Source organism: Dromiciops gliroides, chromosome 2 (assembly GCF_019393635.1).
Source record: "Dromiciops gliroides isolate mDroGli1 chromosome 2, mDroGli1.pri, whole genome shotgun sequence".
NCBI lineage: Eukaryota > Metazoa > Chordata > Mammalia > Microbiotheria > Microbiotheriidae > Dromiciops > Dromiciops gliroides.
Genome location: NC_057862.1, coordinates 657012621 through 657025013, shown reverse-complemented (window position 1 = coordinate 657025013; position 12393 = coordinate 657012621). Strand labels below are relative to the sequence as shown.

Here is a 12393-nt window from a genome sequence, read left to right as displayed (position 1 = left end):
AACAGGCCCTTCTCCCCCGCTTTTTGCGGGGCAATGGGGGTTAAGTGACTCTCCCAGGGTCACACAGCTAGTCCCCCTGACTCCAGGGCCGGTGCCCTCTCCCCCGCACCACCTGGTTGCCCCGAAAAAGGCCTTTTTAAAGTGGCTCTCAGCCCGTCCCCACAGCCCCGGGGAGCAGGAGCTATGGTGCTGCCCGCTTACAGAGGAGGAAGCTGGGGCCGGCCGGGGTGACGAGACGCGCCCAGTCCCCGCGCCCGACGCGGACCACTTTCGAGGCCACAGAGAAGGGCTTGGTTGGGGGATGCTGGAGAGCGGCCTTAGACCGGAGTCTCCGCCGCCCCACCCCCAGCCCACCCGAATGCAGGCCGACCCTGATGACCAGGTGCCGAGGCTGGGTCATCGCCGGGCCTCCTTCTCACGCGGCGCCGAAGGAGCCCGCCTCTCGCCCCGGGAAGCTCCGAGGCCTCCCGCCCCCCGCAGGCCCGCGGCCTCCGCCTCGCCCGGCCCTTGGCCCCAGGCCCACTCAAAAGAAAGCCCCCGAGGAGAGCGCAGGGATTTACCGCCACACGTGCCGTCCCCTCCCCACTGCCGCGAAGAAGGCCCAGGGCCCGCGGCCTAGGCCCAGCTGCCTCCCCCCCAATCCCCGCCGCCGATCTGGCCCGCCAGGCCCTCGAAGCGTCGGCAGGGACCGGCTCCACTTCATCCCTCCTGTCCCCCGGGGTGCACAGGACTCGAGAAGCCGCTCCTTACCCCGCGGGCAGGCAGGATGGCACGGATATACGACGGATAGAGATTTCCCCTCCGCCACAGGGTCTAAGCAGCGACCAGCGCCATTCCGCCGGCTTCTTAAATTCGCTGTCCAAAAGAGCCAAGTGCGCAGGCGCCGCGCGAGGCCCTTTCGGTCTCGCGCCAGAGGGAAAGAGGTAGCAGACACTGCGCCTTATCAAAAATCCACCCCAATCCCTTCCCCCAGCCCCCGGTTTATTCCATTTTGAAAACTATTTAAGCCAATCTGAAATTCCTCCTCCCCTCTCGGCAGGGGAACAGATATTCAGGAATCAACGTGCATCATTTTCCATGTCAGTAACGAAAGTGCCTGGCATTTACACCGAGTGAAATTATGCAAAGCATTATGCCGACCTTGAAGCGCTATAAAATGACAGTTGCTGTTCTTGTTGTCATTATACAGGATGTCCCAAAAGTCTTAGTACAGATCTCTGTCACCAAAAGCTTAAAACTGCAGAAGGACTTTGGAGAGTGTCATTTTTTTCCATTGCTATTTTTACAGGCACCTCCCGGGGCAGCCACGCTCGTGGGGGAGGGGAGAGGGGAAGGGGTCCTCCCTTGCGCAGCCGGAAATGCGGTGTCGGCACCAAGATGGCGGACAGCAGCTCACCTGTCAAACTGTCCGGAGGGGCGGCGGTGGCGGCTGAGGGGATGGGAGGCGGCTGCTACTCGGAGCTCTCTGCCGACCTCATCCGCTCCCTGACCGAGCTGCAGGAGCTGGAGGCAGTGTATGAGCGTCTTTGCAGTGAGGAGGTGGGGGTCCCACCTCCCCTTCTCCCCCAGAGGCTTGGGCCTCCCTCACGCCCCCGGGCCCAGGGACAGCTCCGGGAGGCGCCACTGGAAGGGGGCGAGGCCTGGCGGGGTGTGGGGAGGGGAGTCAGGGAGCCCGGGGGTCCGGGGGTCCGGGGCGGCCTCGGACTCTGCTTGCGGCGTCTCTCACTCGATCTCAGTTTCCCTCCATGTAAAAGGGGGAGGAGAATCGCTGCCGCATCCGGCGGGCTAATCCATACAAAGCGCTTTCTGGTATTTAAAGCGCTACCAATAAGTCAGATTTATTGTCATTGTTAGGGGCTGGCCTGGGGGGGGGGGCCTCAGCTGCTTCCATCCACCGCGATGTGTTCTGGGGCCCCCCCACTCTGAGGACCAACCAGGGAGTGACCATAGGGCGGCCACCGGGGTGAGGACCCTGGAGGCCTGGTCATTCTCTGCATCCCAAGCGCTGACCCCACAGTAGGCACTTAAATGCTGATCGATCGATTGATTAGTGTCAGGGACCCCTTTGGCGGTGTGGCGAATCAAGCCCCTGGACCCTTTCTCAGATCCATGGTTTTAAATGCATAAAATAAAGTGCAAAGAGATTGTCAAGGAAAGCAATTATATTGAACGTTATCGAAATATTTAAAAAAAAAAAAGAGGAAAAAAGTTCAGACACCCCTCCTCCCCCCGCCCCCCAGCCTAAGAACTGGCCACTAGACACACCATATGGGCTTGTTAAGACTAAAGAAAAGAAAATGATAGAACTTCAAATATTTGAAAGTTTATTAGGTGAAAAAGCAAACCATTCAATTAAATAAACATTTATTAAGCGCCTACTATGTTCTAAGCAGGTACTAAACACTAGCAGCTGTGTCTTTGACCCTCCCCCATTCTTCCTCCATCCCCCCCCCCCTCAAGCTTTCACCTTGGGTTTACTCTTCTTGGTAATTAGCTTTTCCTAAGCTCTGACTTAGACAGGGATACTGTCACCTGACTGAGAGGCCTCTGTTTCAAGTCTTTTAGGAGTGGAAGGGAGTGAATCTGCACATTCGTTTGATTTTATTTTTATTTTTTTATTTTGTTTTTATTTGTATGATTTTAAAATAGCAATATGCACTTTAAACAGCAAAACTTCATCAATATGTTCACGGTTATTTACACTTGAAATTAGTTTCCATACACAATAATGTCATTTAGTGTCCCTGTATCTATCCATTTGTCTTTGTGTATGTTTTTCCTTTCATATAGCCCCCTGATAGACATATATTCTACTCTTGTTCTTTTTTCACTAATACTTCTTCACAAAAATTTTTCCAAATTTCTATATATTCCTCCATACTTAAATGACATCATTGCAGTCCATTACATTGATATTCCATAGTCTGTTCATGGACTGAGTGACTGATATACCATAGTGTATTCAACCATTCACCAACTGTTGGACATATTTACAATTCTTTGCGATTATAAATAATAATGTTATATGTGTAGTCTGTATTCATGTATGATACATTTACACTTACCATATGTACATGCATGTATACATGCATTATATTTAAACAGCTATAACTTTATTATAACACTTTTAGTCTATATTCCTAATCATTGGATAATTGAGTTAAAAATTATGATTTTGTCATTGTTGCTGTGTACTGCCAGATTATCTTCCAAAAAGTTCAAATGTTCTATGAAACTCTTGACAGGAAAGGGTGATTTAGGTCTCTGTTAAATGCCAGAGCTTATTATTTGGAACCCTGAGACCTCTCAAGCTGAACCAGCCCCTTACATTCTCATCACACGCTCCAAATTGACTATTTACTGCCTGTCAGTCAGTTTTTTTACAGAACAGAGGAATCCTATACTTTGATGCAGTAGTGGGGGGGGGGCATAGGAAACAATGAAAAGGTCTTGAGGTCATAGATCTGGAGCTGGAAAGGACTTTAAAGACCATCTAGTACAATCTCCTTAATTTATAGAGGAAGAAACCAAGTTCCAGAGATGTTCAGTGATTTGCCTGAGGTCACACAGGTAGTGAGATGAAAACCCAGGTCTCCTGGTTCCAAGATTACCACCAAGCCAAAGCTTCTGTTTAAAATTAGTTATAAAGGGCTAGTTTAAGCATACTCCAACTATCATCTTCTCTTGATATCTTTGGGGATGATCAAACATTAATGAGTGCTAACGAGCAGTCAAGTGCACTCTACACAAGGTTTTGTTTTTTTTTTAAGTCTTCTGTTTTTGTGTGTGCGTGCTTTTTGGGGGGGGGGAGGGTGCAGGGCAATGAGAGTTAAGTAACTTGCCCAGGGTCACACAGCTAATATCAAGTGTCTGAGGCTGGATTTGAACTCAGATCCTCCTGAATCCAAGGCCAATGCTTTATCCACTGTGCCACCTAGCTGTTTTTTAAAGTAATGACTTGCTTTTTCAAGTTTGATACTTTTGACCTAGCATTTAATCACCATCTAAGTTGCTTATTCATTGATTTGTCAAGGAATTTCTAGGGGCTATTACATAGAGTATTATTTTATATATACCAAGTATACTTCCCTATTGGTCATGATTAGTTTTCCCTTGAAACCAGACTGAGCTACTTCATTGGAATTGGATGGGACTGTACTTTTTGACTATAAGAAAATATTGTTAAAAAAAAAAAAGAAAAGAATGTTTGCAGTTGCTGTGCATTTCTGTACCCTCCTCTCCCCCCTCTGCCCTTGATGCATGACCCAGTGTTGAAGAACTGAGCTTGTCTCTTCAGAAACAGTATAGGGGCAGCTAGTTGGCCCAGTGTATAGAACACCAGCCCTGGAATCAGGAGGACCCGAGTTCAAATCTGACCTCAGACACTTGACACTTACTAGCTGTGTGACCTTGGAAAAGTCACTTGACCCCAATTGCCACAACAAAAAAAGAAATAGCATAAACCCTAGAAATGACATGAGATTTGCTGTTTGTTTCAGAAAGTGGTAGAAGAAGAGCTGGATGCCCTTTTGGAGCAGCAAAGCTCAATCGAGAGCAAAATGATCACCCTGCACCGGATGGGGTGAGTCCCTTTGCCTTGTCAGGGATTGTTCTCCTATCACAATGGAGTAGAATGGGAAGAGCAATGCATTTTGAGTCAGAGCAGCTGCTTTGTGGCATCCCTGTCCCTACTTCGCTCCTTAGTCCCTGTGTGACCTTGGACAAGTCCCTTCATCTCTGTGGGCCTCTGTGTTCTCATCTGTAAAGTGAAGGAGTTAGATGAGATCAGCAGTTCTTAGCCTTTTTAGTATCATAGACTTCTTTGGCAGTCTGGTGGAACCTATGAACTCCTCAGAATTTTTAAAAATATGTAAGATTAAAAAGCAAACCAATTTTATTCAACTAAAAATGTAAAGGGCAGTTAAGAGGTACAGTGGATAGGACCTGAAGTTCAAAACTGGCCTCAGGTACTTAATAAGCTGTGTGATCTTGGGCAAGTCACTTAACCCTATTGGCCTCAATTTTCTAATTTGTCTAATGAGCCTTTGAAGGAAATGGTAAACCGCTCCAGTATCTTTGGCAAGAAAACTCCAAATGGGGTCATGAAGAATCAGACATGACTAAAAAATGATTAAACAATAATAAAAAAGATGTAAACCTAATAGTTTCCATTGGATAAATTAGCAATTCTATTGGTTTCTTTTTATAAATTTCTGGTTGCGTTTGGGTTTGTTTATTATCTCTATGCAGATGACTCAGATTTATACACTAGATGTAGTCTGTCTTCTGAGCTCCATTCCCACTTCACTCACTTCTTCCTCATTATTTCAAATTGGATGTCTCAGAGACATCTCAAAATTCAACCTGTCCAAAACAATTCATTCAATCCCCACCCAAGTTCCCTTTACCAGAATTCTCTATTTCTGACAGACACCATTTTTTCAGTCTCATTTTTTTGTTTGTTTTTTTGGCTGGGCAATTGGGGTTAAGTGACTTGCCCAGGGTCACACAGCTAGTAAGTGCTAAGTGTCTGAATCCAGATTTGAACTCAGGTCCTCCTGAATCCAGGGCTGGTGCTCTATCCACTGCACCACCTAGCTGCCCCAGTCTCATTTTTTAAAATTTAATTAAAAATTTTTTTTTCCAATTACATGTAAGGATATTTGAGTTCCAAATTTTTCTCCCACCCTCCCTTCCCTCCCCACTCCCGAAGCCCATAATCAATCTGATATAGGTTATACATAACAATCATGTTAAACATATTTCCACATTAGTCATGTTATAAGAGAAGAATCAGAACAAAAGGAAAGAATAAACAACAACAAAAGTGAAAACAATATGCTTGAGTCTGCATTCAGACTCTGTAGTTCTTTTTCTGAATGTGGAGAGCATTTTTCACCATAAGTCTTTGGCATTGTCTTGGATCATCCTATTGCTGAGAAGAGTTAAGTCTATCACCACTGATCATCACACAATGTTGATACTGTGTAGGATGTTCTCTTGGTTCTGCTCATTTCACTCAGCATCAATTCATGTAAGTCTTTCCAGCTTTTAGGGAAATCCATCTGCTTATCATTTCTTAAAGCACAATGGTATTGCATTACATTCATATACTACAACTTGTTTAGCCATTCTCCAATTGTTGGGCATCCCCTCAATTTCTAATTCTTTGCCACCACAAAAAGAGCAGCTATAAATATTTTTGTACATGTGGTTCTTTTTCCCTTTTTTATGATATCCTTGGGATATAGACCTAGTAGTGGTATTGCTGGGTCAGAGGGTATACACAGTTTTATAGCCTTTTGGGCATGGCTCCAAATTGCTCTCCAGAATGTTTGGTTCAGTTCATAGCTCCACCAACAGTGCATTAGTATTCCAGTTTTCCCATATCTTCTCCAACATTGATCATTTTCCTTTTTTGTCATACTAGCAAATTGGATAGGTATAAGGTGGTACATCAGAGTAGTTTTAATTTGCATTTTTCTAATCAGTAGTGATTGAGAAGATTTTTTCATCTGACTGTAGATAGCTTTAATTTCTTCATCTGAAAGGTGATTGGTGGATTCTTTCATCGACTAATTTTTCCTCTGGTTCTAAGACATTGGGGCAGTTCTTGATGTCATGAAATATGCTGTCTAAGCTTTTTTTTTTTATCGTGGTCCTCAGGTAGTCCAATTATTCTTAGGCTGTCCCTTCTAGATCCATTTCCCAGGTCTGTTGTTTTTCTGAAGAGGTATTTTACATTTTCTTCTACTTTTATATTCTTTTGATTCTGCTTTACTTCTTCCTGTTGTCTCATTGAGTCATTAGCTTCCATCTGCCCAATTCTGTTTCTTTTTTTTTTTTTTGTGGGGCAATGAGGGTTAAGTGACTTGCTCAGGATCACACAGCTAGTAAGTGTCAAGTGTCTGAGGCCGGATTTGAACTCAGGTCCTCCTGAATCCAGGGCCGGTGCTTTATCCACTGCACCACCTACCTACCCCCCAATTCTGATTCTTAAGGAATTATTTTCCCCAGTCAGCTTTTACACCTCCTTTTCCACTTGTCCAATTGTATTTTTTGTTTGTTTGTTTGTTTTTAGTGAGGCGATTGGGGTTAAGTGACTTGCCCAGGGTCACACAGCTAGTAAGTGTTAAGTGTCTGAGGCCGGATTTGAACTCAGGTACTCCTGACTCCAGGGCCAGTGCTCTATCCACTGCGCCACCTAGCTGCCCCTCCAATTGTATTTTTAAGGTATTTTCTTTTTCCAAGCTATTGACTATCTTGTATAACTCTCATTTCTTTGCCCAGTTTTTCTTCTACCTCTTTTGTTTGGTTTATAAAATCCTTTTTGAGCTCTTCCAAGAGGGCTTTTTGGTCTAGAGATCAATTCTTCCTCCCCTTTAAGGCTTCACATGTAGACATTTTATCATTGTTGTCCTCCTCTAAGTTTATGTTTTGATCCTCTGTGTTGCCATAGTAATTTTCATTGGTGATGGTTCTTTTCTGTTTTTTATTCATATTTTAACCTCTTTTGTGCCTTTTTAGTTTGAGTTCTGCTCCTGGGGTACAACATGCACTGTTCCAAGCTTCTTTTGCTAGGGGCCAGGAGCCCAGTCACTGGATTTCTGCTGTGAGGCCTCAGCAGATTGCAGATTGATTATTGCACTGGAATGGCCCAGCCTTGTTGGGCCTGTTGGGTAGAAGATACCCCAGCTGGAAGATTATCTTTTGCGTTGGGACCAGAGGCCTCACAACTGGCCTGTTGTGCCACTAGCTTGATGACCTAGGACCTCGGGTCCTCAGCTGCTGATCTGTGCTGTGACTAAGAGCCTTTTGCTTGGCTTGCCCAGACACTCTCTGCGCTGAGCTGAACTCCCCTTTTACTCAGATGAAACAGACCTTTCCTGAAAATCTTCTAGGTTATCTTAAGTCAGAAGATTGTTTCACTCTGGGTTTTTTTTGCAGGTTTTTCAGCTCCAGAATCTGTTGAGAGGCTTAATTTAACATTGTTTCTGTGGGAAATTTGGGAGAGCTCAGGCAGCTTCCTGGTTTCACTCTGTCATCTTGGCTCTGCCTCTGGAACTCTGTCTCATTTTTAACCCTGAACTCCTCACTCCCTCTCTGCTCATATCCATTCAGTTTGCAGATCTCACCATCTCTCCACATTTTCTCTTGTGTCCATTCCCTCCTATCTACCTTCACAGCCACCACCTTATTTCACTTCTCTCAGTCTCTGGCAGTGGTCTTTCAGTCAGTGTTCTTGGCTCTTGTCTCACCAGACCAGGCCATCTTCCACACAGTTACCAGAGTGATTTTTCCCTTAAGCACAAGTCTGACCATATCACTTTCTTCTTCTATAAACTCCTGTGGCTCCCTATCACCTCAGGGATCAGATTTTAGTTTAGGTCTTTTATACCCTGTCTTTCCCGCCTCATTCTACTTTATTGTCTTTCCCACATTATGTAGTCCAGCCACAACAGCCTTCTCTGTCTTCCTCACACACAGCATTCCTTCCCTACCCAGGCACTGACCATCCTCCATGCTTCTAGGGTTCCCCTTCCTCACCTCTGCCTCATAGACTCCTTCCCTCCTTCAAAACTCAGCCCATGCACCTCCTTCTAAACAGTCTTTCAGCCAGAGCCCGCCCTCCGTTTGTATTTTTTGTCACATAATCATACATACTTATATTTGCATATCAGTGGTGTCAGACTCAGAAGCAGGGCCCACTGAACCATACATGGGGATTCCTGTGGACCGCAGATTGACACAGAAAGCCACAGATTAGGATCATCTGTGTTCAGTTGTATTTTTTGTATTTTGTTCAGCATTTCCCAATGACATTTTACTCTGGTTTGGGCCATGCTCAGTGGTGTTGCAGGCACAGCTCAGCCTTGAGCCACATGTTTGACACCTCTGATGTACCTGTTGTCCCCTCCAGTAGAATATCAGCTCCTTGAGAGGAGAGAGAGAATTTTTCTGTCTTTGTGTCCTTAGTGCCTTGCACGGGGCCTGGTTCCTGTTAGGCACTTAAAAAGGGCTTGTTGATTGATTGATTGCAATGCAGAGGAGCATTACTTCCGGGCAAAGTCAGTTATGTTTAGAACACTTAAAGGAGCCAGCGCTGCATTTGGCTGTTTGCTAACATCACTGGAAATTGCTCTTTCCCAGCATAATTTTCTTAAACCTCTTTGTTGCTTAGTTAGTTTGGAAACTTAACTGTCTAATTTTTTTGGTCATATCTTTTAGGTAGCTTTGGTAGTCAGAGAACTTTTCTATTAAGCTTGAACCTTCCAATCGAAGGCCTAGGAGAAGCAGCTTGGTACGGTGCTGATTGTGCTGCCAAAAGCTATGCTGGGGATGACCAGGGATTACAGAAGACACAACAAATCTCCCCTGAAACTTAAATGTTATGGCTCTTGTACATATCTGCTGCTCATCTGTGTTTGTAGCCCCAACTTGCAGCTGATCGAGGGAGACGCCAAGCAGCTGGCTGGAATGATCACCTTCACTTGCAGCTTGGCAGAAAATGTCTCCAGCAAAGTCCGTCAACTTGACCTGGCCAAGGTAATAAAACCAAGTTTTATTGTTGGAGGTAGTACTGCCTAGAACAAAGGCTGGAGGGTCAGGAGATGTCAGGGCTCTCAGTCTCAGTTTCCCCACCTGTAAATGACATAATAACTCTTCTCAACTCTTACTTTCAAATTCCATGTTACTTTTTCAAACATGGTTGATTGCCTTCAGCCATTATAATTGAAGGTCCATCTAAGGAAAAACTATTTAATAATTAGAGTTATCTAAAAATGGAATGGACTGCCTCCGGAGTGGTCACTTCCCTTTCACCGCAGTTCTCCAAATTGAGGCAGACTGGCTGTTATGAATAGAGTGGATTCCTGTTGAGGTGGTGACTGAACCAGATGACCTGTGATTTTTACCTCTGGGTATCTGACCTAGTTCATCTTTTCTCTACCTCCATACTTCATAGTGATGTCATTACTTTGTTTGAAATTTTATTCATTTCCAGGCTATTAATTATCCTCAGATACTGTTCCTACATAAATATAGACATATTTTAGTGTAAATACAAAATTTTATGTCAAATGTAAACTATTTACTCTTGTGTTATCTTTGTTGTTAGATTCTGTTAAAATGGGTGGTTGAGCTGACCATATAAATATAATATGTTATTCCTTGTACTGATATTGACCATTACCAATATTAATTTGAATTCTCAATCTGTGACTGGATAAAACAATAGTTGTTGAGCTCCCCCCACATGTTTAACATTGGGAACTGAAGGTGACTTCAGATTCATCCAAGCCAGACCCCCAAACCTTATCTTTTGGAGAAATTTGTTTTCACAGACATGGAAGATGGTTTCTAAACCCTAGGTTTCTTTATAGAATCGCCTCTACCAAGCCATCCAGAGAGCTGATGACATCTTGGACTTGAAGTTTTGTATGGATGGGGTTCAGACAGCCCTAAGGAATGAAGACTATGAGCAAGCAGCTGCTCACATCCACCGCTACCTCTCTTTGGACAAATCAGTCATCGAGCTTAGCCGGCAAGGCAAAGAAGGTGAGTTTTCCCTGCAATTGGTTTTGTAGCATCTGTGACTGGATTTCCAATTCAGCTATTAGTACTGAACAAAGCAAGCATTTGTGAGCTTTGGGTGGCATTAGGTGGGAGACCATAGGCAGAAGTCATACAATTATATGCTTTAGAGCTAGGAAGAGCTTTTGAGCTCCTGTGGTTCAATTCCCTCATTGACAAATAGCAGCCCAGAGACGCTATGTCCTAGGCAAGGTCACCCAGCTGGTAAGTAGCAAAGCTGGGATGCAGATTCAGGCCCTTTGGCCTCAAGCTAAAAACTAAAGTGATCCTTGTAGAGCAAGGCCACTAAGCTCCTATCAGTGCCATTTAAACTGTCTGCAGGCACAAGACCATTGTGTATGCCAATAAAAGATCTTTTGGACCAAGCCTCCAGTGCCCTTTCTTTTCTTTCTTTCTTTCTTTTTTTTTTTTGTGGGGCAATGAGGATTAGGTGACTTGCTCAGGGTCACACAGCTAGCAAATATCAAGTGTCTGAGGCTGGATTTGAACTCAGGGCCTCCTGAATCCAGGGCTGGTTCTTTATCTACTGTACCACCTAGCTGCCCCTCTTTTTTAAATTAAAAAAAAAATTTTTTTCTCAATTACATGTAAAGATATTTTTTGAGTTCCAAATTTTTCTTCTCCCCTCCCTGCTCCTGAGGCTAGTAAGCAATTTGATATAGGTTATACGTTACAATTGTGTTAAAAAATTTCCACATTAATCAGAACAAAAGGAAAAAAATGCAAGAAAGAATAAGCAAGAACAATAACAAAAAAAGCAACAACAAAAGTGAAAATAGTCTGCTTGAGTCTGCATTCAGACTCCATAGTTCTTTTTCTGCATGTGGAGAGCATTTTCCACCATAAGTCTTTTGGCATTGTTGTGGATCATTGTCCAATGCCTTTTCTTACCAGGTTAATTGTGTAGCTTTTCTGGTGTTTTTATTAAGAGGTGACTTGAAGGCAATTTAATATGGAAGTCACACAGTCTTACGGAGAATAGAGATGAAACTGAGAATGGCCCCTAACCCTTCTGCCTACCTCCCACTTAGGAATCCTGTAAATCCCTAATTATAGTGCAGGGAGATCAAGCTTAGACTCTTAAGGGCCTTGGACTGGATAGTGAGATATTTATGTATGTTCATTCTCCCATTTCTCCTCTTTCTTCCCACCCTCTACCCAGGCAGTATGATCGATGCCAACCTGAAGTTGCTTCAGGAAGCTGAGCAGCGTCTTAAGGCTGTTGTGACAGACAAGTTTGACATAGCCACCAAGGAAGGGGACCTGCCCCAAGTGGAGCGATTCTTCAAGATCTTCCCTTTGCTGGGCTTACATGAGGATGGATTAAGCAGATTTTCAGAATACCTGTGCAAGCAGGTATGAACTCCAGCAGGGCAGGATGGGAGCTCTAGGCTAGGAGGGGCTGAGATTAGTGTTGGAGGCATTTCTATCTCCCACCCTTCTTTCACTTCTGCCTCACTCCCCAAGATGCCCACTTCTTCCCATAGGCCAATAAGAAGTAGGGGCAGCTAGATGGTGCAGTGGATAGAGCACTGGTCCTGGATTCAGGAGTACCTGGGTTCAAATCCGGCCTCAGACACTTAACACTTACTAGCTGTGTGACCTTGGGCAAGTCACTTAACCCCAATTGCCTCCAAAAAAAAAAAAAAAGAAGTAGTGGAAAACTTAGGAGACAGACCACCCTACCATAATGTTAGCACATCCTCAGCACAGCCAATCTTTGCCTTCTGCTCTCTGGTTTTCCTAGGGCCAACAGAGCTCCTGAGGAGTTCAAGGTTATATAAAGGACACACACACACA

At 44.5% G+C, this 12393-nt stretch overlaps 2 protein-coding genes across 6 annotated transcripts in view; one reads left to right on the top strand and one right to left on the bottom strand.

Moving 5' to 3' along the window:
* Positions 1–866, bottom strand: part of SF3B3 (splicing factor 3b subunit 3) — a 38167-nt gene extending 37301 nt beyond the window's left edge. Inside the window, exon 1 of the mRNA XM_043984220.1 lies at positions 751–866. The gene's annotated coding sequence lies outside the window, so the exon portion shown is untranslated. The remainder of the gene's footprint in view (positions 1–750) is intronic.
* Positions 867–1364: 498 nt separating this feature from the next.
* COG4 (component of oligomeric golgi complex 4) overlaps positions 1365–12393 on the top strand; it is a 39465-nt gene continuing 28436 nt past the window's right edge. For all 5 annotated transcript variants that reach the window (XR_006354745.1, XM_043982649.1, XM_043982648.1 and 2 more), the window contains exons 1-5: positions 1365–1539; positions 4500–4582; positions 9432–9546; positions 10383–10557; positions 11756–11949. Coding sequence is in view for 4 of the 5 variants with exons in the window: in XM_043982649.1 (XP_043838584.1) it covers positions 1378–1539; positions 4500–4582; positions 9432–9546; positions 10383–10557; positions 11756–11949 (729 nt within the window). In the remaining variant the exon portion in view is untranslated. The remainder of the gene's footprint in view (positions 1540–4499; positions 4583–9431; positions 9547–10382; positions 10558–11755; positions 11950–12393) is intronic.